This window comes from Suricata suricatta, chromosome 4 (assembly GCF_006229205.1).
Source record: "Suricata suricatta isolate VVHF042 chromosome 4, meerkat_22Aug2017_6uvM2_HiC, whole genome shotgun sequence".
Taxonomy (NCBI): Eukaryota; Metazoa; Chordata; class Mammalia; order Carnivora; family Herpestidae; genus Suricata; species Suricata suricatta.
The window spans coordinates 157,769,232-157,792,228 of NC_043703.1; the positions used below are offsets into that span (position 1 = coordinate 157,769,232).

The 22,997-nt window shown below is 58.7% G+C and overlaps 2 protein-coding genes across 5 annotated transcripts in view; one reads left to right on the forward strand and one right to left on the reverse strand.

The window, feature by feature from the left end:
* PDIA6 (protein disulfide isomerase family A member 6) overlaps positions 1 to 4,216 on the forward strand; it is a 19,376-nt gene extending 15,160 nt beyond the window's left edge. Inside the window, exons 12-13 of the mRNA XM_029938571.1 lie at positions 2,554 to 2,650; positions 3,244 to 4,216. Coding sequence (XP_029794431.1) covers positions 2,554 to 2,650; positions 3,244 to 3,327 — 181 coding nt within the window. The 3' untranslated portion in view covers positions 3,328 to 4,216. The remainder of the gene's footprint in view (positions 1 to 2,553; positions 2,651 to 3,243) is intronic.
* The window catches only part of ATP6V1C2 (ATPase H+ transporting V1 subunit C2), a 48,611-nt gene continuing 29,777 nt past the window's right edge, over positions 4,164 to 22,997 (reverse strand). Inside the window, exons 4-13 of one of the 4 annotated variants that reach the window (XM_029938302.1) lie at positions 19,485 to 19,579; positions 14,696 to 14,787; positions 13,179 to 13,277; positions 12,602 to 12,670; positions 12,224 to 12,316; positions 12,020 to 12,113; positions 9,731 to 9,790; positions 8,698 to 8,795; positions 4,714 to 4,846; positions 4,164 to 4,416 (exon numbers count right to left, since the gene is read on the reverse strand). In XM_029938302.1, the coding sequence (XP_029794162.1) occupies positions 4,327 to 4,416; positions 4,714 to 4,846; positions 8,698 to 8,795; positions 9,731 to 9,790; positions 12,020 to 12,113; positions 12,224 to 12,316; positions 12,602 to 12,670; positions 13,179 to 13,277; positions 14,696 to 14,787; positions 19,485 to 19,579 (923 nt within the window). In that variant the 3' untranslated portion in view covers positions 4,164 to 4,326. The other 3 variants (XM_029938301.1, XM_029938303.1, XM_029938304.1) reach the window with 3 other exon arrangements.

Genomic DNA, 22,997 nt, shown 5'->3' on the forward strand with positions numbered 1-22,997 from the left:
GGGCCTGGCCGGCCGTAAGCTCTTGGCAGTGAATACGTTTTGTGTCTGTTGTATTACACACCGTATTCTTAGAGCCGAGTAAGTCCGGGAAGAGGAGCTGTTACTAAGAAAGTGGTGCGAGGCCATGCGCTCACGTTGCCGTGCTGGAACAGCCTGCAGGTGGGCTTGTGCAAGTTCACCCCACGTTCGGGGTCAGCTCTGCTTCTCAAGTGTCCTCTTTCAGCAGCTGATTCCCGTGTCACAATCGTGAGAAATGGTTGAGGGCGACAAGTCCCAGGGAGGCCGCACCTTTGCACTGGCTCACTGGAAAGGACAGGCCTGCCGCCTGCTTTGGTCTTCACGTTTCTGTTTAGCTAGTTTCCCTTTTCTGGTTGGTTGGTTTTGTTTTTTAGTAGAGAGGAGGTAGAGAGTTCACGGGAAAGGTCCGGAACAACAGCGTATTGTCAACTGGGGACCATTACTTTTGTGCTTGGGATCATACAGGCCAGTGGTCCTCAATCTGTGTGCCTTAGAGGCAGCAGAAGACCTCCAAACCCAGCCCGTCACTGGAGGAAAGCACGCGGCAGAGACTAGAAAGGAGGCCAAGTAGAGGACCGTGGACTTGTCTCTAGGCCCGCGCACCTCGGTTTCAGAGGAGACTGAGCGCGTGCAGCGCTCGTCACCCGTGAGGAGGCCGCCGCCCGCGGACGGTGCGGGGCCTGCCGGGGAGCTGGTGGCCTTGGCCGCCTCCGTGAGCACGTGAAAGCCAGAGGCCTGTGCGGCCTGGCCAGCGGACAGCCAGGGAGAGCACACCGTCCGGGCGCTTGTTAATGTCGACGCCGCCGAAACTAACGGTTGTGAACGTGCCAGCAGCGACTGAAACTGACGTCAACCCAAGACCGTGTTAGGGGTTTCGTGTCCTTCCCTGAAAGCGCGTTAGTTAAGTGTTCCTTTTGGGGTCGCCACCAAAACTACCAGTATGTCGTTGTGCATGACACAGCCAGAAGTGAGGAAGGGACTTGAGGTTCACGGAAGTTCATCGCTTCAGCCGTGTTTCCCGGGCTCTTTGAGAAGAGAGGTTATTGGTTAGCCCTGCAAGGGGCGGGGCAGGACTGAGCTGCGAGAGCGCTTGGGTTTTGTTTTTGTTTTTCCTAACAGTTGAACTCTGTCCTCAAGGCACACTTCCCTTAAAATTTTGTTCCTGTTTGGGGCTCCTGGGTGACTCAGTTGGTTAAGTGTCCGACTTCAGCTCAGGTCATCCTCTCACAGTTCGGGAGTTGGAGCCCCACGTTGGGCTCTGTGCTGACGGCTCCAGAATTTTGTTCCTCTGTAAAGGTGGCTTGGCATCTTTCCGCCAGTCCTTCTGTTGCTCCTGCTGCTGACATCAAGTAGGAAGGTAGCTTCTCTCTGAGCACCAACTGCCTACATCCTGGCATTTACTGATGAAGAGACTGATGTTCAGAGATGATGAGTGACCTGACTAGTCCCAGACTAGTGAGAAGGACAGCCACGGGCGTGTATGTGTCACATCAGCCAGCGCGTGGGGCGGCCTGTGCCCCTCAGCAAATGGGGCCCTTCTCGTGTCGATTTCAGACGGACGGAGAGACACAGTTTTGCCTCACTGTGCCCGGTGCCTGTCTACCCCGCACACGCGCCCAGTGCTGGGTGACACTCCCTGTTCAGCGAGTGGCGGTGGGTGGGGCTGAGTGTGACTCCTCGTCAGACATCAGGGTTTCTCGACGCCGGCACTCGTGATATTTTGGGCCAGAGCTTTGTCCTGTGTTACAGGATACTTAGTATCTATCCTCCGGATGCCAGGGGCACGCTTCCCGCGCGCACACACAGTTGTGATCATAAAAATGTCTCTAGACATTGTCACATGTCCGCTAGAACTCCCCAGTTTCCCCACCGGCTGAGTAACTGTCACGCACACGGGACACTCCCGCGACCGTCTGGTTCCCCACGCCGCCTTCACCAGAGGGCATTTGGAGGCTCTTTTTAAAGAAGCCTTGTTCCCAGTCTAGTGGTTGCCTCTGCGAGTTTCTGGTGACGTGTTTATCAGAATTGGTCAGAGTCGTGACCTCACACGCCCTGTCACCGTAGAACTCTCTCTTCTCCGTCGTAAAGCTTGAAGCGGGAGGACTGCCACCATCTGCCCGTGGGCTGCCGGGACCTGCTTCTGCCCGCGAGGAGAAGTCTGGGGACGGGAATCGAATCTTACTTTTAAGACGCCATCTTTCATAAAGTGTTTTTGGGGTTACTCCACAGTTTTGTCCATCGAATGTTTTGCCTGTGTTCTATGCTAATGTTGATAGCTTTTGCGTACTTAAATTTGTATCCTAGCAAAAGAAGTTTATTTTTCTTAATTATTGGTAGTAATTAGCTTTATCTGATGCCGAGACCTGAGTCATTTCATGCCTGGTTACGCTGGTGGCCTTGCGTGAACAGACAGCACTGCTCGGGAGCAAGAGGTGAGAGATGCGTGTGCATGAGCGTGGCAGGCAGGTCGTCACGTGCCACACTGTGTCTTCGTCAGTCACCAGTATGTCCTTGCTCTGGTCACTGTCCCCTCAGGGAGCTCTCTTTCGGGCGCGGGTCGACAGCACCTGTGGGAGGTGGGACCTTCCCCGCCATCAGCACCAGAGAGCCTTGGGACGGCAAGGACGGCGAGGTGAGTCCCCCGGCCTGAGGCCGCGCGCTTGTCCAGCCTCTCGTCACTGTCCCCGCCCTGGGCGTCTTCGCCATTCGTAGGCCAAGTCCTTTCTGTCCTTGGCGTGAGATCAGAAATGTCATAACCTCGAGAGCCTTTCAGGGCTGCGTGACCGTGGTTGGTCTTGACAGAGACAACCAAGATAAATTTTAGGAATGAGGGTTTTTTCCTGACTGTGACCCCTAAACTGAACATTTCACCTGGAATCCATTTCCTTTGTGTCTGAGAGGCACAAAATTACACCTTTGGAATTAGCGTGTGTTCTGGCACGCTTCTGCCCTTCCCCCCACAAAGGATGAGCTAACCAGCTGTTGGTGTTAGAGGGGCAGGTGGTATGTGAAGTCAAACCTCACCTAAGTTCTTGGCTTTTCCATCTGTAAAATAATAGGAAAAGCTAAAAGTGGGAGCCGGGGTTAGGGCAGAGTCGGTTTTGTGACCCCGGGCGTCTCTAGAAAGGACCTTGCTCCTCCGCCGTGAGCCTGCGAGCGCCCCCTGCCGTCCCGCGGGTAGTTGTGCTCAGCCTGCAGGGCCTGACGCGCCGCTTTGTTTCCCAGCTTCCCGTGGAAGACGACATTGACCTCAGCGACGTGGAGCTGGACGACATTGACCTCAGCGACCTGGGAAAGGATGAGCTGTGAGAGGCGTGGCACAGACTTCCGTTTTTTCTTGGGAGCAGGTTTCCTCAGCAGTGAAGGAACATTCTTTACGATCGGATGAATCTACCAGTGGCCTTTTCCATCAAGAAGTAGCACTTGATTGGTCATTTGAACACACTGCAACAGCGAACTTTCGCATCTCAAGAAAACAATGAAAAATTCTATGAATTGTTGTAGCCGATGAATTGGGTTGTATTCTGTCAAGTAATATTCTGGAAAAAACCGGTGGGCTATTGAAATACTCTTCCCTCCCTCTGACGGCTGCTTGAATGTTCTTGGAGGCTGTTTCTTATATCTAAGTTTTTTAATGTGATTCTTTCATTTAAATATTAATGGCTTTTTTCCATTAAAAAATAAAATAATATTTTGGACAATGCCAATAGACGTATGAAATTAGTGTCCACATCATAAATTCAGTAAATTAATATTAGGAAGGGCTGCCCCTCCCTATAAACCTGTGACTCTGAGGATGCCATCCAGACGCCCGCCGCCATATGGCTTGTACGCGTGTCCCGTTAGGCCAAGCGCCGTCTGTGACGTGTGAGGCGGACGGCGAGCTTCTAGAAAGAAGGATGAAAAACCATGGGTTGGCCATTGGGAACTGCATTTCATGCCCAGTGTTTTGTTTTTTGGGCCATCCCCACTGACTGTTAGGAGATACAGCGGATTATACGGTCAGCTCCAGATTTTTAATGTTCTTCCTAAGTCCTCCCAAGAGGTCCATTAAGACAAATACAGCAGCAGGTGACCAGTTTCTAGACAGTCCCCATTTATGTCAAGTCAAATCCTGAATTATGTTAGAATATAAAAGGCCAAAGGACTGAGCATTTCTTTATTGTAACTTAAAAAAAATAAATACAACTGTAATTAACTTCTGTGAGCAATTTCTCTAAAAATCTAAATCCCATAGGGTCCTCTGGCCAAGGGAAGGTGGCGACGGCCCACACGGCTTTCGGGAAGGCCTCGCGGCGCCGGCGGACCCTAGTCGAGCAGGCCAAGGTCGATGTGGAAGTAGACGTAGGGGAAGTAGTCTTGGGTGCCGAGCTGCAGCCCAGGGATCTCCACGGACGCCTGCAAAGGAACACGCAACCGCCGCTCTAGACGCAGGGGCCGACTCGCCGCCCCGTGTTTATGCTTCCGAGGAGGCTCTCCAGGCTCGGACCGGATCTCCTGCCCCGCCCCGCGCACCCCTATCCCATGCGCGCAGGCGCGCACACACAGCCTCTTCCTTGTGATCCTTCCGCATTTGTGAAACGCAGCTCTAACTAACTGGCCGTTTCAGGGTCTGAGACGTGCCCCCCTCCCCCGGGTGGGGAGGCTGACCCCCGTGCGGAAACCCGCCGGGCTCTGGATCAGAGCTATACCTACATCCAGTACGCTGGCGGCCGCCACCTGATCCAGATGTCTGAAGACCGAGTTCAGAACCTCTCGTAAACGTTTGGTGGAGGACTTCTTATGCGGCTGGAGGAGCACCGCCTGGAAATTCACCGGGAGCCCGTACCTTCCCAGACAGACAAAACGTGCGCATGAGTTAGCTCCGGGTGCAGAGGGGGTCGGGTAACCCAGACGAGACAGAGGAAGTTCTGGTGAGGAAACCGCTTCAGCTGTTTCCTCACCAGACTCAGTTGGATGAAATGTCTAGGGTCAGAGAGGAGACTAACGGCGATTTCTCTGGAGAGGAACGTGCTAGAACAGGCCGTTTCTGGCCATTACCAGCGCAGCATGCACTGAAATACTGAGGCCTGAGGATCTGGAGAAGGAACGTGTAGGTGGAGGAGGCCGTGACCACACGTGGGACCTACTGCCCGCGCCACAAGCCAGGCCCGACGCCTACGCGGTCCTGGGCGCGATAAGGGTGCCGGGCCAGCAGAGCCCCGAGCCCTAAGTCCTGCCTGCATCATCCTCCCATGAGGCCAGAGCAGAGAAGCTGGTGGATGCAGACAAGGATGGCAACACGTGGGCTGCGTCCCAGGGGAGGGGACCGGCCCAGCCCATGGCCTCATCTCTGTGCTCCCCTCTGACCACAGAGCTCCAGTGCTCCCCAGGAAGTCAGTGTGTTGGGGAGGGGGGGCCCGGCCATGGCACCTGAGTGAGCAGCCCCCCTCCTGACTCCCGACTGCCAGTCCCAGCGCTTCCAGAAACCCACGGCACACCCTCGGCCTCAGCAACACGTTCTCTCCAGCTGCTGGCCGTCCCCCTGGCAGCGTGGACATTAAGGACGGCGCTCCAGCTCCCAGACCCCGGCGCCACCCCCGCTCCGTCGTCCAACCTGCTCCTTCCACCAGTCATTGCCAGGTTGCCCTGGCAGCTTGCTTCTCCTCCTGAGCACGGACCCCCGTGTCCGAGCTCTCCTGCCCTTCCCAGCCTGTGCGTCCTTCGGGGCAGAGGCGCGGGTCTGTTCCGTGCACAGCCCGTGTCCCCGGACCGGGAAGGCAGCAGGCGTTCCCTCAGCGCTTGGTGAATACTGACTGACCGAATGGTCCTCGCCCCCCTCACCAACCTCCAAGCCCTTGATCCCATTCTCAGCCCACCTTCTTGTCTTCGGGGCTTCCCACGTTCTTTCCAGATCCTTCCAGTCCTTTCCCCGCTAACCTTCCCTCTGGATCAACGTAAACGAACGCCCTTTCTGTTCTGCTCAGAATCTGCCTTCCGGGAACAGCCAGGTCATCCTCATTGTCCCCGAGGCTGTCCCCCCATGCTGCTCCTTCCTGCACCGCTCAGGAGAGGACTGTCCTCCCTGACCACCGAGGTCACCGGGTGGGGGGGCCCTCGTGCGGCCCCGTCCCGAGGCCCCGGTCTGCAGGGGCAGCCCCTTCCGTGTAACCTCTCCCCTTCTTGCCCTGCTTTATAAAACCATCCTCACCTCCTAAGGCTCTCATTCCAAACTTGAGAGTACCCAGTGTCCCATGTCACCCAGTCATCCGGCCACCACACTGTAGCTTGTCCCACCAATGACCTCATGACCCATTCACAGGGACAGAGTCCTTAAGCTTCTGCTCCCTGACTCGTCAGCCACTCCCTCCTGCCCCCGACTTCCTCGGGCTTCCTGCCTCCACTCTAAGTGTCGGGGTTTCCCGAGGCGCCCTCTCAGTGCTGTCCCTCCGTAGGCCTCTCCCAGACAGACGCAGCCACACAGCCACCATTAGGATTCCGCAACCTCTGTTCCCACCAACACCTCTGCCGAGATCCAGGCTCACTAGCCTCCCCGACTCCGCATCCCAGGTGCTGGAAGGCCTGGGCCCTGCGCCCCGAGGGTCCGCCAGCTCGCCCTCAACTGACCGCTGAGTCCACTCCCCTTTGACTCTGGAGCCCACGAACATTTTGCATCTACTCTATTTGACTCTGGGCTGGGTGACAGAGGCAGAGAGCAAGCCGGCCCCCCACCCCGGCCCCCACCACCTGTAGGTGCGAAGTACAAAACAGCTTGGAGAAGAGGAAAGCAGCACCCAGCTGCCGACGGGTCGGGGCAGAGACCAGCAGGGGTCAAAGGACCAGACAAGCCGGTGAATGTCACCGTCTACGCGCTCCAACAGACGTGTTAGTTCAACATCTGTTTCCCAGATCGTGATCTGTCCGCAGGATAGAATATGAAAAAGCCATTAAAAAAGGATCGGGCAGCTTCACGTGCACCGAGGAGACTGATTCAAAGCAGGTGAAAAAGCCGCAGGACATTAAAGGATCCCATTTGTGGGGAAGAGTCTTGAAACCATTAACCATGATCATGGGCAGCGGGGACCAGGAACTTTTTCCACAGCATGTATTTCTGAACTTGAATTTTTTGAACTGTTCGTACATACAACTGTATTCAGGTAACATACACAGCAAAAAAAAAAAAAAAAAAAAAAGTCATACATTGATAGTCTTGTAAAGAATTATTTTTACGTCTATTTTTAGGAGAAATACCCAGTTTTGTCCAGCTCAAGGACACCGATCCCTCCCTCTCTCTCCCTCTCTCTCCAATGGGTATCCATACGGTATTGGGCCTGAGAACCACTGATTTTCGAGGCAAGCAGGGTCAGTCTCAAGCCCGTCTACATACGGCTGGAATACTTCAGGCTAGCTTGACTACGCCCGGCAACCCAGTGCCACCACCCATACATTCCAGGCCTCTAAGCTGGGGGGGGCGGGCGGGGAGGAGCCACGGCCAGATGTCATCTGTGTTTGGACAAAACCACGCTGGCAGCATGTGGAGGATGAATGGGAGGCCGAGAAGCAGGTGAGAGCCTATGGCAAGAGCCGGCCAGGCCAGGCGAGGTGGGAGACGGACAGAAGAGAGAAAGCAGAGGCAAGACGGGTGGACCACCAGGAGCACCGTGGGGGGCACGAGTGGGCATAGGAGGTGAGGATGAGTGTGTGGAGGCATCTGAGCCTGCCCGGAGGTTTGGGGTCTGCTAACAGGAAGGACGTGAGTCCAATGGCATGAATGGGGCAGCCGGAGGAATGGCTTGGGAGGGATGATGAGCCAGGAAAGGCCGGGGTTAGGTGAGAGGCGGTCAGGAAGAGGTAGGAGGCACAGACAGGAAAGAGAAAGTAGGGAACAGGCCTCCAGGTGGATGGCTGGGAAGGGATCCGGGGGCCACCTGCCTTGCAGGCAAGGGAGGGGCCTGGGAGAGCACTCCAGAGGGACCGAGGGCCAGAGCAGGCCAAGACGCAGGGATGGAAGCTTCCAGAAAAAGAGTACAGCCAGCCATATATGATGCTACCAAGATCCCCCCATAGCTCATGAAACTGGACATGTTCAAAACGTGGCAGAAAAGCAGGCTTCAAAAAAATACTGATTCCACTTTTACAAAAACTTAGTCAAAAAATATGCAGATCTGTAGAATGAGAAAAGGCAAAATGCAAAGGAAGAAAATCTCCTAAAGGAGTTCACACCTGCACGCTAGCCAGCAGTGTTTTCTCTCTGCGTTAACATCATGGGTGATTTTTCTTCATTGTGCTTACCTGTAGTTCCCAAATTTTCCACAGTGATTTTTTTTTCACTTTTGTTAAAAAAAATCAAGGCAAAAGTTTGGTTGTGGTTAGGTCATTTTGGGTCGGGTTTTCGTTTTTGTGCTGCCTTGGGCCTCGGAGGTCAAGGACTGAGACTGTGCTGGCATTTCCTCTAGGAGTCGCCAGCCCCCGGCAGGTGCACAGAGTGTGGCAGAGAGGACACCTGCCCGGAGCCCGGGAAGGCTCCTGTGACTCAGGGAATGCTCAGCAGGTTGCCAGGAGCCAGGAGGAGCACGGGGAGGGGGCGGGAGGGCCTGGGCATGTCCCAGCGGACACAGAAGGGGTTGAAAGGGGCAGGCGGCCCCTAGAGCTGGCTGCTCCCCTCACCCCTCCCCAGGGCTGGGCGTCTCCTCCACGCACCTGAGCACAGACTCCACGAACACCCGCAGAGCCTTGATGTGGATCCAGGCTATGAAGGCTTCGCTGAAGTTCACCTTGAGCCAGCGCAGCAGCGGGCCCTGCAGAGACAGGACAGCAGGTGACGGCTGCTGGCCGCTCTGCCCGACGTGGGGCCCAGAAGAACGTGGGTTTTAGGAAGCAAGCCCGGAGCTGAGAAGAAATGCCCAGCGGCCAGCAGAAGCAGCGAGTCAGTTGGGCAAGACCCAGGCGAGGCCCAGGATGGGGACCTCCAGGGAGCCTGGTGCCAGGGAAGCGCAGTGGGCCTGCCACCTGGCACATGCGTGGGGCCACCGCGGACCCGGCTGCAGGGGGCTGGGCAGCCCCTGACCTCAGGGCTGTCTGCAGGCAGCTCCCAGGCTTCCCTCTGACGCTGTGCCGCCAAGGAGCCCGCCTCCCAGGGAAGCGCTGTCCCGGGTCCTGGCGTCATCCACCTGCCGCCACTCCTGGTGGGGGGCTCCCTTCGGAGCCCACCTCACACGGCCACGACAGCTGCCACTAGTGCTGCAGTGGCCACTCCTCTGGGGAAGCCTAGAGGCCTGGAGCAGAGGCCCTGAACTCCCACTGACGCCTCCAAGTGCCCACCAAGGTCAGGGGTGGGTCCAGCCAGGGCAGCCAGGGGAGGAGAGCCTAGCCGCCCGACCACCAGCAGGGCCTGTCCCCGTCACCAGCTCCAGCCACCTCCAGACAGGGCAGGGGCACCCTGGCCAGCAAGCACCATCCACTGCCGGGGGCGCGGGGCAGCTCCAAGGAGGCCCTCCGGAGGAGGAGGAAGCCGTTCGATTCTGAGTTCCTTGGTTTCAGCCCTCAAAAGCCACATTCGAAACCAGAAGACGCGAGGCTCTGTTTTCTCAGAGGGAGCCTGCACCGGCGAGGACATGCGAGTGGGGGAGGCCCGGGGCTCCCGGCGGCTGCTTACCTCTCCCTCGCCCTCACTCTCTCTCTCTCTGTCCGTCTGCCCCGCAGCGGGCCTATCGGGGTTCCCTAGCGGGGTTACCTTAACCTTGTGGTCCAGGAAGGTGGCTGATCCCTTTTTAAGAGCAACACAGGAAGTTTGCTAAAGGCACAGAAACGATTTATTAATCTTTCAGCAAGCATGCGTCACAACACACAGAAATGATTCGCGTCGCTGGAGGAGCCCTCCGGGATTGTGCGCTGGTCACACTGGAGATGGGATGGGGTGTCAGAGTCTTCAGGGCCCACGTTCCAGGGACGGAGCCAGTGTCCGGCAACGGGGTCGGGGCCCACATCCCTCCCCTCTGCCTGGCCTCGGTCCGGACCTCCCTCTGCGGGCAGACGGGACAGGGGCAGCCCCGGACGGTGTGGGCGGAAATGGCTCTGCCTAAGGAGCGTGTCTCCACCACAGGCAGCCACCGTGGAAGCAGTGGCCGTCGGGGTGCACTTCAGCATGCAGACAGTGAGCCGGGATGCTGTTAGGACACCGCCCCCTTTATCCTCTCTGCGGGCAGGTAGAAACCACAGGAACCCCCCCCCCACCGCCCCCCGTGCTCTCAAATGGAGCTGAAACCCCAGGCCCCCGCCTGTCCCTTCTGGTTGACGAGTAATCAGAATGGCAGAGGATGCTGGTCATACCCACCTCCCAATGAGCTCGGGGGAGAGGGTCTAAGCAGCCAGGGTAGGGCCGCCCCCGGCTGGCCCCTGCCTGCTGGCACACAGGGAGCTGAGGGTTTCTGAGCTAGTGTCTCTGCATCTCCCTTCCCCCACACACAGAGACCCTGGAAGGGATCCCAGCGCAGCATGGGGCACGGAACCCTCCCCCGGGTACAAAAAGAAAAGCAAACACCAGCTGGTAACCGGAGACCCAGGCAGGTGTCGGGCTCCTGGGCATCACCTCCATCCTCGGGTCTGTGCCAGCGCAGACAGGGCGCCAAAGGTGCGACCTGACCACCCGTTCTGAGGGCTGGGCTTCCCACCAGGGCCCCTGTGACAGCTGTCACAGTCCAGCCCTGACATAGAGGCTCCGGGGCTGGGCCCGAGGCCAGCAAGGTCGCTCTGAGTGCTCCCTGGCTATGAGGGTTTGGGGTGAGCTGAGGTCACGGAGAAAAACCCTTTGGTTTTCCAGCCCGTCGGTGATCACCTTTGCTGCCTGGGCGGGTCGGGTCTGAAGCCTCGGGGCCCTGGGGACCTGGGCCCGAAGCCCAGCAGATTTGGGATCTGAAAAGCGTGTGTTGAGCCGGTGCACGCACACACGCCTGCACACAGATGAGGGGCTGAAGCCACGCACGGGCACGAGCGGACGACCAGCTCCCGCTCCTCCTCAGAGCGGGTGGGCCAGGCCTGGGGGACTCGGAGAACCCCATTTTGGGAACCCCCGTGCTGCTGCGCACTTCTGAGGGGGGGACTTGTCTGGAGTCCCTGTGAAAAGGCCCCTGACCCGAGAGGACAAGTCGGACGTGTGGACTCCCCCAGCCCGACATCAGAGAAGGCTCAGGGCAAACACTTGGCCACACGGGAGGTACATCTTGCTCTTCACCCAAGTACATACTTACAACCTTATGTTTACACACCCGTTTTCCTCCAAAAGGCCACATTCTTCCCCCTCCTCTCTATTCTAGAGGCTGATTTGGAAGCTTCCCTGAGAACCCGCCCCCAGGGGAGGGGGGAAGGGAGTGAAGGGACCGGAGACATTCCACTGAACGGCCTGGGAGCCACCTGGCTTAGGCCCGCTCTGCAGCGGGGATGCCACATACGGAATGCGCCCATCTCACAGAGCGGCAGAGTGACTCTCCGGGCCACAGTGTACACACTTGCAGACTGAAAGCCTGCTTTCCTCCCTCCCGAGCTCAGCTGCCCTTGCACTTGGGAGGTTTCTGATGGCTGTTGTCAGAAGTCTCTGGGATAAACAGCCACAGGTGCTGGCGAGAGGGTGTCACATCACTCCTGGGGAGCCGTACTGCTGAGAACAGCAGTGACAGAGGGGACAGAGCCACCTACTTTCCACTCAGGGATCCCTGCCGGCCCTGCCCGACCTTGGGGCGGAAAAGAGTCAGGTGAGGTCCCCTCCCCTCCCCGTGGAATGTGCTCACTGACCTCCCAGAGTCTTAGTGTCTCTGCTGCAGAGCGGAGTTGGGAGTCCCTTCCTGGAAGGGCAGTGCCAGGACTCAGGAGCTCAGAGGAAGGCTCCCAGCTCACAGCTCAGATGCCACCTGGGGGCCCCTCTCTTTTCCCCAGACCCACCCTGGCAGCCCCGGGGGACACATACTTTGTGCCCCCAGGGAGGAGCCGCCCTTGACCTTGACCAGAGCCACCCGCATAGTCTACTTACATATTGTTGCTTCTTATCAGACAGCAGCCTGCTCAGCTCTTCCCTCTCCCTCTTGATTTCTTTCTCATCATAGTAAAATTCACGGACAGTGAACCTTAAAACAAGCAAACGAGAGGCCTTCACCAAGAAGCTTCCAGCCGGAGCAGAGACCCCTCCAGTGGAGATGGACCAAACCCCGAGAAAGCCACCAAGGCCAGCCCTTACTTGTTTTCTTTGGCTTTGGTTTTGAAATCATCAATCACTTTTCGAAACAGGGTCACCGTGAAGAGGCCGCCCTCATTGTCCTCAGCGATCAGTCTGATGGAGAGAAGCATTTGTTCATGGGACTCCTCAGCTGGGCCAGGAGAGCCCTGTCCTTCCCCTCAGGGAGGCGGGTCACGGCCAAGGTCAGGCTCGTCCTTATCAGCCCTTGTACCGGGGCCCAGCCAGCAGCCGAGGTTCCGGAACCGGACGTCCCTTACGATTTCCTAACCCCTGGCAGTGTGGGCTCAGCCACCTGCCGTGGCCCGCCCTCTCCCGCTCCTGCCATCGTCCCTCCGGGCATGCTTGGTGGCCAGGCTCCAGGTTGGGGGTCTCACTTACTTAGTTGACCGCGGGACCACCATGTCCGAGAGGGATTCGTAGGTTTTTTGCCACTGTGTGTAGCTTGGTCTGTGGGGACACAGAATCATTCAGTGATTTCTACTTCAAACTTGGGGTGTCCCAAGTATTTCAGGCACTGTACCTTCCTCTTCCCAAAGGACTGGAGTGGGCAGGCCTGGGCCAGAGTGCCCCCCGCACCCCAAGTCCCTGCCATGACCACTGAGAATCCCCTGCCCAGCCCCGTCCCGGACCCAATCTCCCCATGAGGGCCGGGGACCCCGTAGAGGGCCCATGTGACATATGGGGACTTTCTAGTCCTGGCCCTGCATGGCCTGGGGCAAGCCGGCTGACCTCTCTGGCCTCAGGACGAGGGAACACCAGCAGCCCCAGGTCTGCTGTGTGGGAAGTGGGCTCCTGTCTAAGGCATGGGGCGGTCACCGTGTCCCCCCGCCCCTGCCCAGTTAGTGCCCCTGGGGGCCGGGCCGTGGGGGGCTCCCCTTCCTCTCCATCGGGCGCGCCAGTCATGATCCGTGATCACCAGCACAGGCCAATGCACCCACCTTCCCGGGCCACTTACTTGGGGACAATGACCAGAAGTGTGACAAGATACTCGGAATCCAACACAAAGTCTTCCTTGCTCACGATATCGCTCAGCGTCCGGGTGAAGAGGTTTCCCCTGAATCCGTGTGGGACAAAGCGGGGACGGTGATCAGGAGAAAGGTGGAGAGAGGCGACGTGGGCCTGGGCTTCCGGGACACACGGACCCTCTCCCCTACTCCCCCTGCACACCCACAGCACGAGGCCTGGGGACCGGAGGGCAGGCAGGAGACAGGAAGGGCTCAGATGCTCCCCGGGAGTGCCCGGGCCCTGGGCTGAGTGTGACCCTGCCCCCCCCACCCCCGTTCTGGATGGCCGGAGCTGCTGGGATGGCAGGGCCTGAGGCCCCATCGCCGGTCACCGAGGGGTGGCTGAATTCAACACCTCCAGCCCCCGCGCTGGCCCGGCGCGAGGCACCGCTGCTGGGAGGGGGCTGCGGGGGGCAGGCAGCTTGAGTTACTTGTGCCGGGCTGTCCCGAGCAGAGACGGGCCCAGAGAGAGCTCCGTGTCACTTTTCACGCCTCACAGGCCCAGCCGCCAGGGGACCTTCACCTGAAATGGCTTTCATCGTGCCCAGTGGGACCCGGTGGAAATCAAGGTGGTGGTATTTCTAGCACATGGTTCAAGGCGATTGTATCAGCAGATGAGACCATCTACACCCTCGGGCGCGCTTCCAGCACCGACACCTCCCTGATGACTGGCTCCTGAGCACTCAGCCAAGGCCAAAGCCGTGGGTGAGATGCCTCACCTCCCCCCACCTGTGCAGTCACTGTAAGTCCCTTAGGACTCTCTGCACGGGCACAGGGCCCGTACCTCCTACCTCGGCACTGTCACATTACCGTCACACTGTCACGTCCTATCTGTCTGGTTTATACCTGTACTCCCGGCACAAAGCAGATTTTCTGTAAATATCTGTCGAGTGAATAATTAATTGTGCGCTGTCCCAGTGCAGAAATTACATTTTATTCTGCGTTGAATCTTCAGGGCCTGGTGCACAGCCTAAGTGCATAGTAGGTGCTTAGTAAACGTTTGTCACCCAAGCAGCCTGCTTCTCCCCTCTCACAGTTGCTCCTTCAGTTGAGTGGAGAAGGCATCAGAGTCCCTGAGGCTGCTCTGCTCTGGGCTGCAGATCCGCCCCACTGCCCTTGAGGGGGCCCTCGCAAAGGGCCAGGCTCTGACAGTCTGGTCCCCTGCTGCTTGGGCAGGGAAGGCCCTCTGTAAAGAAAGGCCTTGGGCACAGCCTAGGTATTCTCAGTAACCTGGGGAGGGTGGGGGAGGGAGGGAGGGGGAGGGGCGTCTTCCTCTCTGGACGCAGGTGCTCCCTGCTCTAGCCTTTCCTCCCCGTGACAGAGGGCCCTCCGCTTCTCTCCCAGAACAAAGCTCCTCCTGGAGAGGCAGGTGCGCCCAGTGTCTGCCGGCCTGGCTCGTCTGCCCCTGCCTGGCTCCTGCCCCATCCCCGTCCCGCCCCTGCCTGGCTCTAGCGGCTCAGACACTCACATGGATTTCTTCTCCAGGTTCTCCAAGTTTGTCTTCAGGGTGTTGTAGGCGGCTGTTCGGGACTTCAGGTCAGTCTCAATTTGTGCCAGTTGCTATTTGGAAAAGCAGATGAGTTTCAAGAGTCAAACTTCTCAAAATGGCCTTAAACTGTTCATGGTGCACTTAGGAATCCATGTCGAGAATCCTCACACTTTGGCCCCCCCTCCCCGCCCCGTGCCAGCATCTGGCCCTACAGCCCGCAGAAGGGGGGTGGGGGGCAGGGAAGGGACTCGGGTCCCCACCTTGCAGGGACCGAGGCCTGAGACATGAGTGGCTGCTCTTCCAGGATCTCTCAATGAGCTGACCCTTCCAGGTTCAAGCCCTTCTCATACTGCCCGGCCAACCTACGTGACCCCCTTCTGGGCCTCTATGGGGACCCCCTGCGATGGCTCAGCCCCTTTTGCTCTGTTCTGTGTAGGCAGGAAGGTTCCCATCAGCCTGGATGTAGGTCACCTGCTGGGCACTAAGGAGACCCCTTCTCTTGAGTTTCAGGGAGCAAGTCCTGGACCCCATCCTGCAGCAGGCAGGCAGACAGGCCGTGGAAAGGGGAAAACAGGACACACCTTGCTCTCCTGCTCTCTGGCCACCTGGCCTCAGGTGCCCCACGTGCCCGCTCAGAGTGACAACGGCCTCCCCAAGCGGTCCAAAGCCTACAAGGCAAATGCCCCCCAAGGCCCACCTCCCTGGAAGTCCTTGGAACGCAGCAGCTGCTAAGATGCCCACAGCCACCCACCCGCCCGGCCCCCCAGGACTCAGCTGGGTCCATGACTAGAGTTGGTTCAACAGAGAATGGGCCCCCCATTACGGAGAACTGATCAGCCATCAAAATGACGGCAGTAGATTCCTACATACTGCACACAGTGGGGTGCAGGTGAACCCCACGGCTCCCCACGCAGACCGCACAGACCCCCCCAATTCTCTTCTCAGCCCCACGTTCTGTGACACCCCACCCCCCGCAGCACACAAGTGCCCATGTGGGCACCACGCTAACAAATGGGGCACCTCAGCACCCACCGTGACCCAGAAGACCCCCAGAGTCATTACACAAGAAAACGGGGACGATTTGTAGGGTATGAACAATTCTGAGTTGAAATATAAAGATTCACTGTCAAGTGTTAAACACGGGTCCCCTTTAGGGGGTTTCAAAGGAGGGGGGGCACCCGGGGGGCTCAGTTGTTGAAGCGTCAACTCTTGATTTCAGCTCAGGTCACGATCTCCTGGTTTCATAGGTTCAAGCCCCCACATTGGACTCTGCACCAATAGCTCAGGGCCAGCTTGGGGCTCGCGCTCTCTCTCTCTCTCTCTCTCTCTCTCTCTCTCTCTCTCTCTCTCTCTCTCTCCCCCTCCCTCCCTCTGTCCCTCTCTCCCTGCCCCTCCCCCGCTCTGTCCCTCTCTCCCTGCCCCTCCCCGCCTCTGTCCCTCTCTCCCTGCCCCTCCCCCACTCACTCATGCTCTCTTAATAAACAACCTTAGAATTTTTAATGGGAGACGAAATGGAGGGGTCGTGTCACAGGAAGCCTTTAAGACTTTTATCTTTTTATCTGGATATGTTTGATTTTTTAAATAAGATTTGTAAATTTTTTATAATTTTTAAAAAGCGTTTTCCTTTGAAATGATGACAGATGCATGGGAAATTGCAGAAAGAGGACATGGGGAGGCGGCGGCTGGCTTGGTCACTGGGGCGGATGGCCCAGGTCAGGAGTTTGAGCCCCACATTCAGTGCAGATTCACTTAAAATAAATAAGTAAATAAATAAAATATTTTTTTAAAACAAGACACAGAGATCCTACGCATCAGCTTCCCCCATTAATGATACCTCACAGAACATTAACACACTGTCCGAACCAAGAACTGGCACAGGTAAAATGCACAGATCTTGATTTGTTAAAATATATATACATATGTATGTATTAGGGGCCTGGGTGGCTCAGTTGGTGGAGCGTCTGACTCTTGATTTCGGCTCAGATCATGATCCCAGCGTCATGGGATGGAACCCCAAGTTGGGCTCCAAGCTGAGCCTGAAGCCTGCTTAACATTCTCTCTCTCCCTCTCCTCCTGCCCTCGCCACCCTGTCCCCCATGCTCTCTAACTAAAATAAATAAATTAAATGATATATATTTTTTTTAAAGGAAAAAAAATTGAACACAAGAATCCTACATCTTCCTTCCTTTTCTGGTTTCACCACAAGCCAAAGAAACGCCCTCCGCGTCTGGCTGTGGGTGTGCCGGGGTTGGTTCTGAACTGAGCTCAGAGCTGCGGGACTACGGGCCGGCGCACAGCGTCCACAGAGCAGGCCAGCGCACAAGGCAAGGCCCACCCGCACCTGACCGAGGGGCTCCAGGGGGCCAGGCTCACCCGTCTCTGCAGCCCCCCACGGGCGGGGCTGAGGGCACCGCACTGGCAGAACCAGATGTGCTCAGAAGGATCCCAGGCGTGTGGTTGGCTGGCACTGCCCACCGTTCAAGGTCAAGGCAGCCATGTCCTGCCCAAGCCCTGAGGGCCTAGTGGGACTGCCCTGCAGAACCCGGGGCTGCTTTGAGGCGGGTGCAGACACCAGCCAGCAATGCCCCGAGGGGGTCGGTGCGGAGCCGGCCCCACCCTCAGCTGGACATGTGCTTCGGTGGACGAATAAATGCTTTGTTGCACCGGTGACGTCTGGGGGCTTTTTTGAAACTGCGGCATGACCCGGCCTGCGGAGCCCAGGTGACACGACAGGCTGCCACATGCGGCGGGCAGGGCCGGAAGGGGGCAAAGCCCTCCCCATCCTTGAGCCTCTTCCTTTAAGGGAAGCAGGTGGGCTCAGTTCCCGGCTGCTGGGAAGGTCTGCTGGCCTGACCCTGACCTTGTTGGCCCAGGTCTCTCCTCAGGCCGCGGGACCTGCTCAGCCACCTGGAAAGTGCTCCTCGCTGCCCATCAGACCAGCGGCTTCCGTCTCCCCAAGGGCATCCCCGCACAGAGAGCTTCTTTGACCAGGACATCTCCAGGTGACACATTTAGACCCCATCGGAGGGACAGACGTGAGCCAGGCTGGCGGTGCGTCACAGACGTGGTCCTGGGGCACGACAACCCAGGGAGTCAATTCTCAGAGCCTCTGCCCAGCCGGCCTCCAGGAGCTGGCTCCCTGCAGTGGAGACGGCCCAGGGCGTCCGTGTGAAGCCGAGTCACACACTCACACACACGCAGCCCAACCGAGACCTGCACGCCCATCCCAGGTCCCCCGGCAAGCCACCTAGCCTCGCAGCCAGCTTCCATTCTGAGACCAGAGGAAGGGGATCCTACCTCGCAGGGGGGAGGCGGGAAGGAAGAGCCTTGGGAGGTTCTGGGCACACAGGCCGTGCTGTTCAAACCGGCGCCCTCCTCCCACCCCTGCTCTCCTGCCAATGTCCCGTCCTCCACAACTGCTCTGCACCCCACCCCCACCCACTCAGTTGATGGCCTGATGCATTCCCGGGGCCTCGTAACCGCGTGGCGGCATCCCCGGGACACCATGCCGGCGAGCATGGTCCCAAGTATGGCCTGAACCACCCTGCCCTGCTCGGCCTGGCCTCATGAGCACAAGGCAGGGCGCGGCCAGCGCCACACACTATAGGGTGCTTCCCGGGCCGGGCGGTGACAGAGGTGACAATACCTCCAGGAAGCCACACCTGGGCAGCCCTTCTTCAGAGGGCTTTCCAGAGCTGGAACGTCTGTGATATAAGCAGTGTTGGAGGACCCCACCCAGATTCTGGAAACTTCTGGCCCCACCCGAGCTCCCAGAGACACGGGCCAGGCCCCAGCTAGCTGCCAGGAGAAGGCAGGGTCCTGACCAGCCCAGACACACCTGGGTGGCACTGTGCTCTGAGGAGACGACAGGGAGGCTTTGTTCGCGGCCTGAGACTCTCTCTTCTGGCTACTCCAAGAGGAGACGGGCCATACCAGGGACTCAGTATGTGGTGGATGGAGGGGGACAGGCAGTCGCAGACTATTAGCGTCCACCCTCCGTGAGACAGACAGGAGTCAGCAAGGCCGGGAGAGTCCACAACGTCCCCCAGGGACATGTGTCACTGTGCTTTTATTCACGAGGTAAGAGCCGGAGGCCATCGCTTACTGAGACGGTGGAATGGGGGTCACAGCACCCGCTGGCCTCGCTATGGTCACAAGCCTCTCAAAGCAGGAGCGGGGGCCCCCCACCCCCGGGGATGCCCTTCCACAGGCGCCCCCTAGGAGGTGGGCTCCTGCCGGCCCCTCCGCTGCAGCAGGTGGTTTGGGTCGGGTAAACACTCCGGGGGTGCTGGGGGCTGAGGCTCTTCATTAGCAGGTCGTGATGGGGCTGGGCCGCCCCATCAGCATCTTGCAGACAGAGCAGAGCTGGAGGGGGTGCACCCAAGGGGCACCAGGGTCTGGGCTCCAACACGGCTGGCGCAAGGGCACGTTGGGGGAGTGTCCCTGGGAGAGGCAGCCGCCCGCTGGGTAGCAGGGCCAGCAGAGGTACGAGGAAGGGAAGGTGCCGGCCTTGAAACCCAGCCTGTCCTTGCCCAGGGCACGAAGGCCACACCTCAGAAAGGCACCGGGCCTGGCCAGGGCTGGCAGGAGCAGATGGGAAGGGGACCCGCTTGGGGTCCCTCAGTGGAGCCAGAACCCCGCCCGGCCTCCCAGAAAGTTCCTCTTTGCATCACTGGGGGCCAAACATCAATGTAGATCCACCCCAGCTGGTCCGATGTCCCTGGTCACCGACGTTTAACCATCCCCTGCCAGAAGGCCCTCCGCTTACCTTCGCCAGAGTGTCTACCACGCTCGCCAGGGGCTGCTTCGCAGGATACTTGGCCATGTCCCATTCAAAGTGGGTCACGAAGGACGTCAGGTCAACTGGAAGAAGCACATTTCAACAAATGAGCACGACTCTCCCCGTCTCGTGAGACCAAGGTCGCCAAACCCCGGGCCGAGCGTCCCCCCACTCAAACCAAGGAAGGGGCCAGAGATTCTGCAGGGTAGGCTGGGGGCTCTGGGAAAGCGCCTCCCCCCTCCGCCCCGTGGGAGCAGGGCACCGAGCCTGTGGCAAGAACACTCAGCAGCGCCCACAGCCCCTCTGAAAAGCCCCCCACCAGCCCCAGCCACTGGACCCGGCGCCCTCCTGTACCCCAGACCCTCTCCCAGAGATCTGCGCTGGGAGATGCCGCTTTCCCACGAGGCAGACGCAGACTCGGGAGATATTCTGAGGCGGGCTAATTCCCTGTCTTCCTGCTGCGGCGGCCCCACACCCCTGCTGGGGTGTCACTGTTCTGTGGCGCGGGACCTCGAAGACACCCCGGAGAGCCCCAAGCCAGCCCTCGAAGACCAGAGCCAGCTGCAGGGCGCCTGCTGCTCTCAGGACGAGCCGCCTCCCCACCTCCCACGTCCAAGTGCTGGACAGAGTGGATTTCAACACACGCGGTCTGTTTGCAAGAAGGCATTTCGAACCCCAGCAACACACCAGGGGCCGTGACCATGGTTGTTACCAGCCGGGCTGGGGGTGCAGTGGTCAGTGTATGTCCTTCACAGAAAAGTCTACGGTGAGTAGATCAAGTCAGTGTTTTCTCAGCACGTTGCCCTTCTTCCCTTACTCTTTCTGGAAACAAACCTGAACCTGCCGCCCTTAAGATGTTTCTAGTTCCCCAATCAGCCATGGCCAGAGAAAGGCACTCCGAACTTGAGGTCAGACAAGTCACAGCGGGTGACCCCGGGTGGCTCCAGAGACCCTGGGCCTCCAGCACGTTAGCATCTCCTCCTTTGCACCTCAGTCTCCCCTCCGAGCGCCCCTTCTTCAGATCGCCTCCCAGGGGGCCAGCTGCTGGCTACACCCCACCCATCCCCCTCCCAGTAAGTCGGGTCAGTGTATGCAATGCTGAGGCGGCCCCCCCAGAATCCCTTGAACCCGTGCACGACCAGCCTTCCGATACTGGATTCTCACCCCAGGATACGGCCCGCCTGCCCTTTCCAGTATTTCCTTGTGCAGATAAAAGGGACCAGTCACTGCTCACTGGAAGGTCAGTCCCCTGCCCTGAACGTCAGCGCAGTTCCCTTAGGGGAAGGACGGGTACACCCCCTTGATGTCAAGGTGCTCAGTGTCTTAGCGCGCGGCCACAGAGTGTGTCAGGGCGCTAAGGGTGGGAGAGACGGTGTCTGACCCCCAGGGAGGGCACGGAGGGTGGCCCCCAGGAGCTGGAGGTGATGGGGTTTGCCACGTGGCCAGCGGGGGAGGGCGCTGGGTGTTGGCTGAGGACGCCTGGAGGTCATGCGTGGGGCATGGGAGTCTCTGGGACAACCCAGTGGGACAGGAGGGTCAGGGCAGGGTCACGGAAGGTCATGTCTGCACTTTCTCTTTGTGGTGTGAGAGATCCTAGGGCACATCTCTGGAGCGCCCCCCCCCCCCCATCCCGCCCCATTATGTGCCAGAAATCAGCCACACGTCAACTCCAACAGCAGGGCTAAAGATGTCACCAAGCAGATTAGGACACCAAGTGTCCAGGGGCTACGCAGCCAGCCAAGGACACTCATGCGCTGAGATTTCTGGGGGCTTTACAGGCGAGAAGCCGGTGCAGACATGTGAGGACAAAGGCGCAGCTAAGAGGGGCCAGAGCTCTGGACGCAGAAAAGGGAGGGCCGGCCCGGCAGGATGCAGAGACCACTGGCTGAGAAGGAGGCTCAGGGGACACCTGCATCTCCAGGCCGGGTGCCCAGGTGGAGGACGGGGACACGCACTAAGTTGGGCAGCCTGGGACAAGGCAGAGAGAGAAAAGGTGAGCTCAGCCAAGGGCAAGTTCGAGTCTGATATGAGGGTGGACAGCTTCCCAAGAAGCACGTGGAAATGAAATGGGGCTCAGATGCAGCCTGTTGGCGGAGGCGTGGGCGCACCGGAAGTTGAATGTGCCTTACATAAGGATGCCATAGCCACTGCCCATGACAGCCCTTTGGGGGGGGCGGTGACACTGACAGCCTGCCCACCTTGGCCAGGACACAGGGATGATTTCATTTAGCTGACCTTTCAACCCTACTAAGTACTATTATTTCCTCCCATTTAGAGGCGAGGAGACCCGCACAGAGCAGTTACCTAACACCGACTATGACACTAGACGGTGACCACAGAGCACATGGACAACCACACTCCCCCGCTGCCCGCCCACCGTCAGGTCACGGCTCCCACGTGGGGAGCAAGGGAGCACACAGCCCATCTCCGCCCAAGAACCGCCTGCTCTGGGCCACCCATACTTAGAAGGCGGCCTTCTGATTCCAAGGGCACCGGAATGGACAAGAGGCACCCAGGTGGGGCCCTGACCTGACAGGACGAGCGTCCTTCTAAGGAGAGACACCAGGGATCACGCGATCCGTCTCTCCCCCTCCCCATGTGCTCACACCAAGGAAGAGGACCCTGTGAGGACACAGCGCAGGGACCAACCTCCTGGCACCTTGATCTTGGACATGGGCTTCCAGAGCTTCGAGAGCCAAATGGCTGTAGTGCAAGCACCCCACCGCCCTGGCCTGTGGTATTTTGCTGCACCTCGAGCTCATACAGATGTGGGGATAAACCTGGTAGGAATCTGGATTCGGGGCCTGCCACGCTCTGGCAGGGAAAGATTTGTGCAAGGGTGCGGGCCAGGGAGGGATGGAGCAGACATCTGAACATGGGGGGGGGTGCGATCGGAGGCAGAACCAGAAGGTCTAGAAGGATGACTCGTGGGGCAGCAGAGCCCATTTGCGGGGCCCTGACGAGGGCCATGGGTGCCGGCCACACACTGCCATGCTGGGGCCATCGCCTGTCCCGCCTGCCGGGCTCAGGCAGGGGACACCGGGCAGACGCGTTCTTTGGGATCTGTGCCCCTGCTCTTCCCCGCTCTGCCGCTTCCAGCACCCTGCGGGCGCCCCCCACCCCAGCCGAGGCACCTTCAACCCCTCCCTGCCTCCTCTTCCTAGCCTCAAACATGCACCTGTTTCCTTACACTTGTGACGCTGCACAACCACCCTGATTCTCTTGTGCTTTCAGGCTCCTTGAGGGGCAGGTGACAGTCTCTGTGTCCTCAGGGCCTGTCACAGTGCCCAGCACAGTGCAAGCCTTCCCTATATGAGTCTCCCTCCTAACTGCTGGTGGCTGTTCTCACTTGCACCACCTGGGGGCTCAGAAGAGATCCATCTCGGACCAAGCCCATCATCTCCATGCACTGTTACAAATTCTAAGAGAGAGAATGAGTTGCCTCTCTCCTCTAGAAAGGGCCCCACAATTCCTACAGGAAGCTGCCCGTCTCCCTGACTG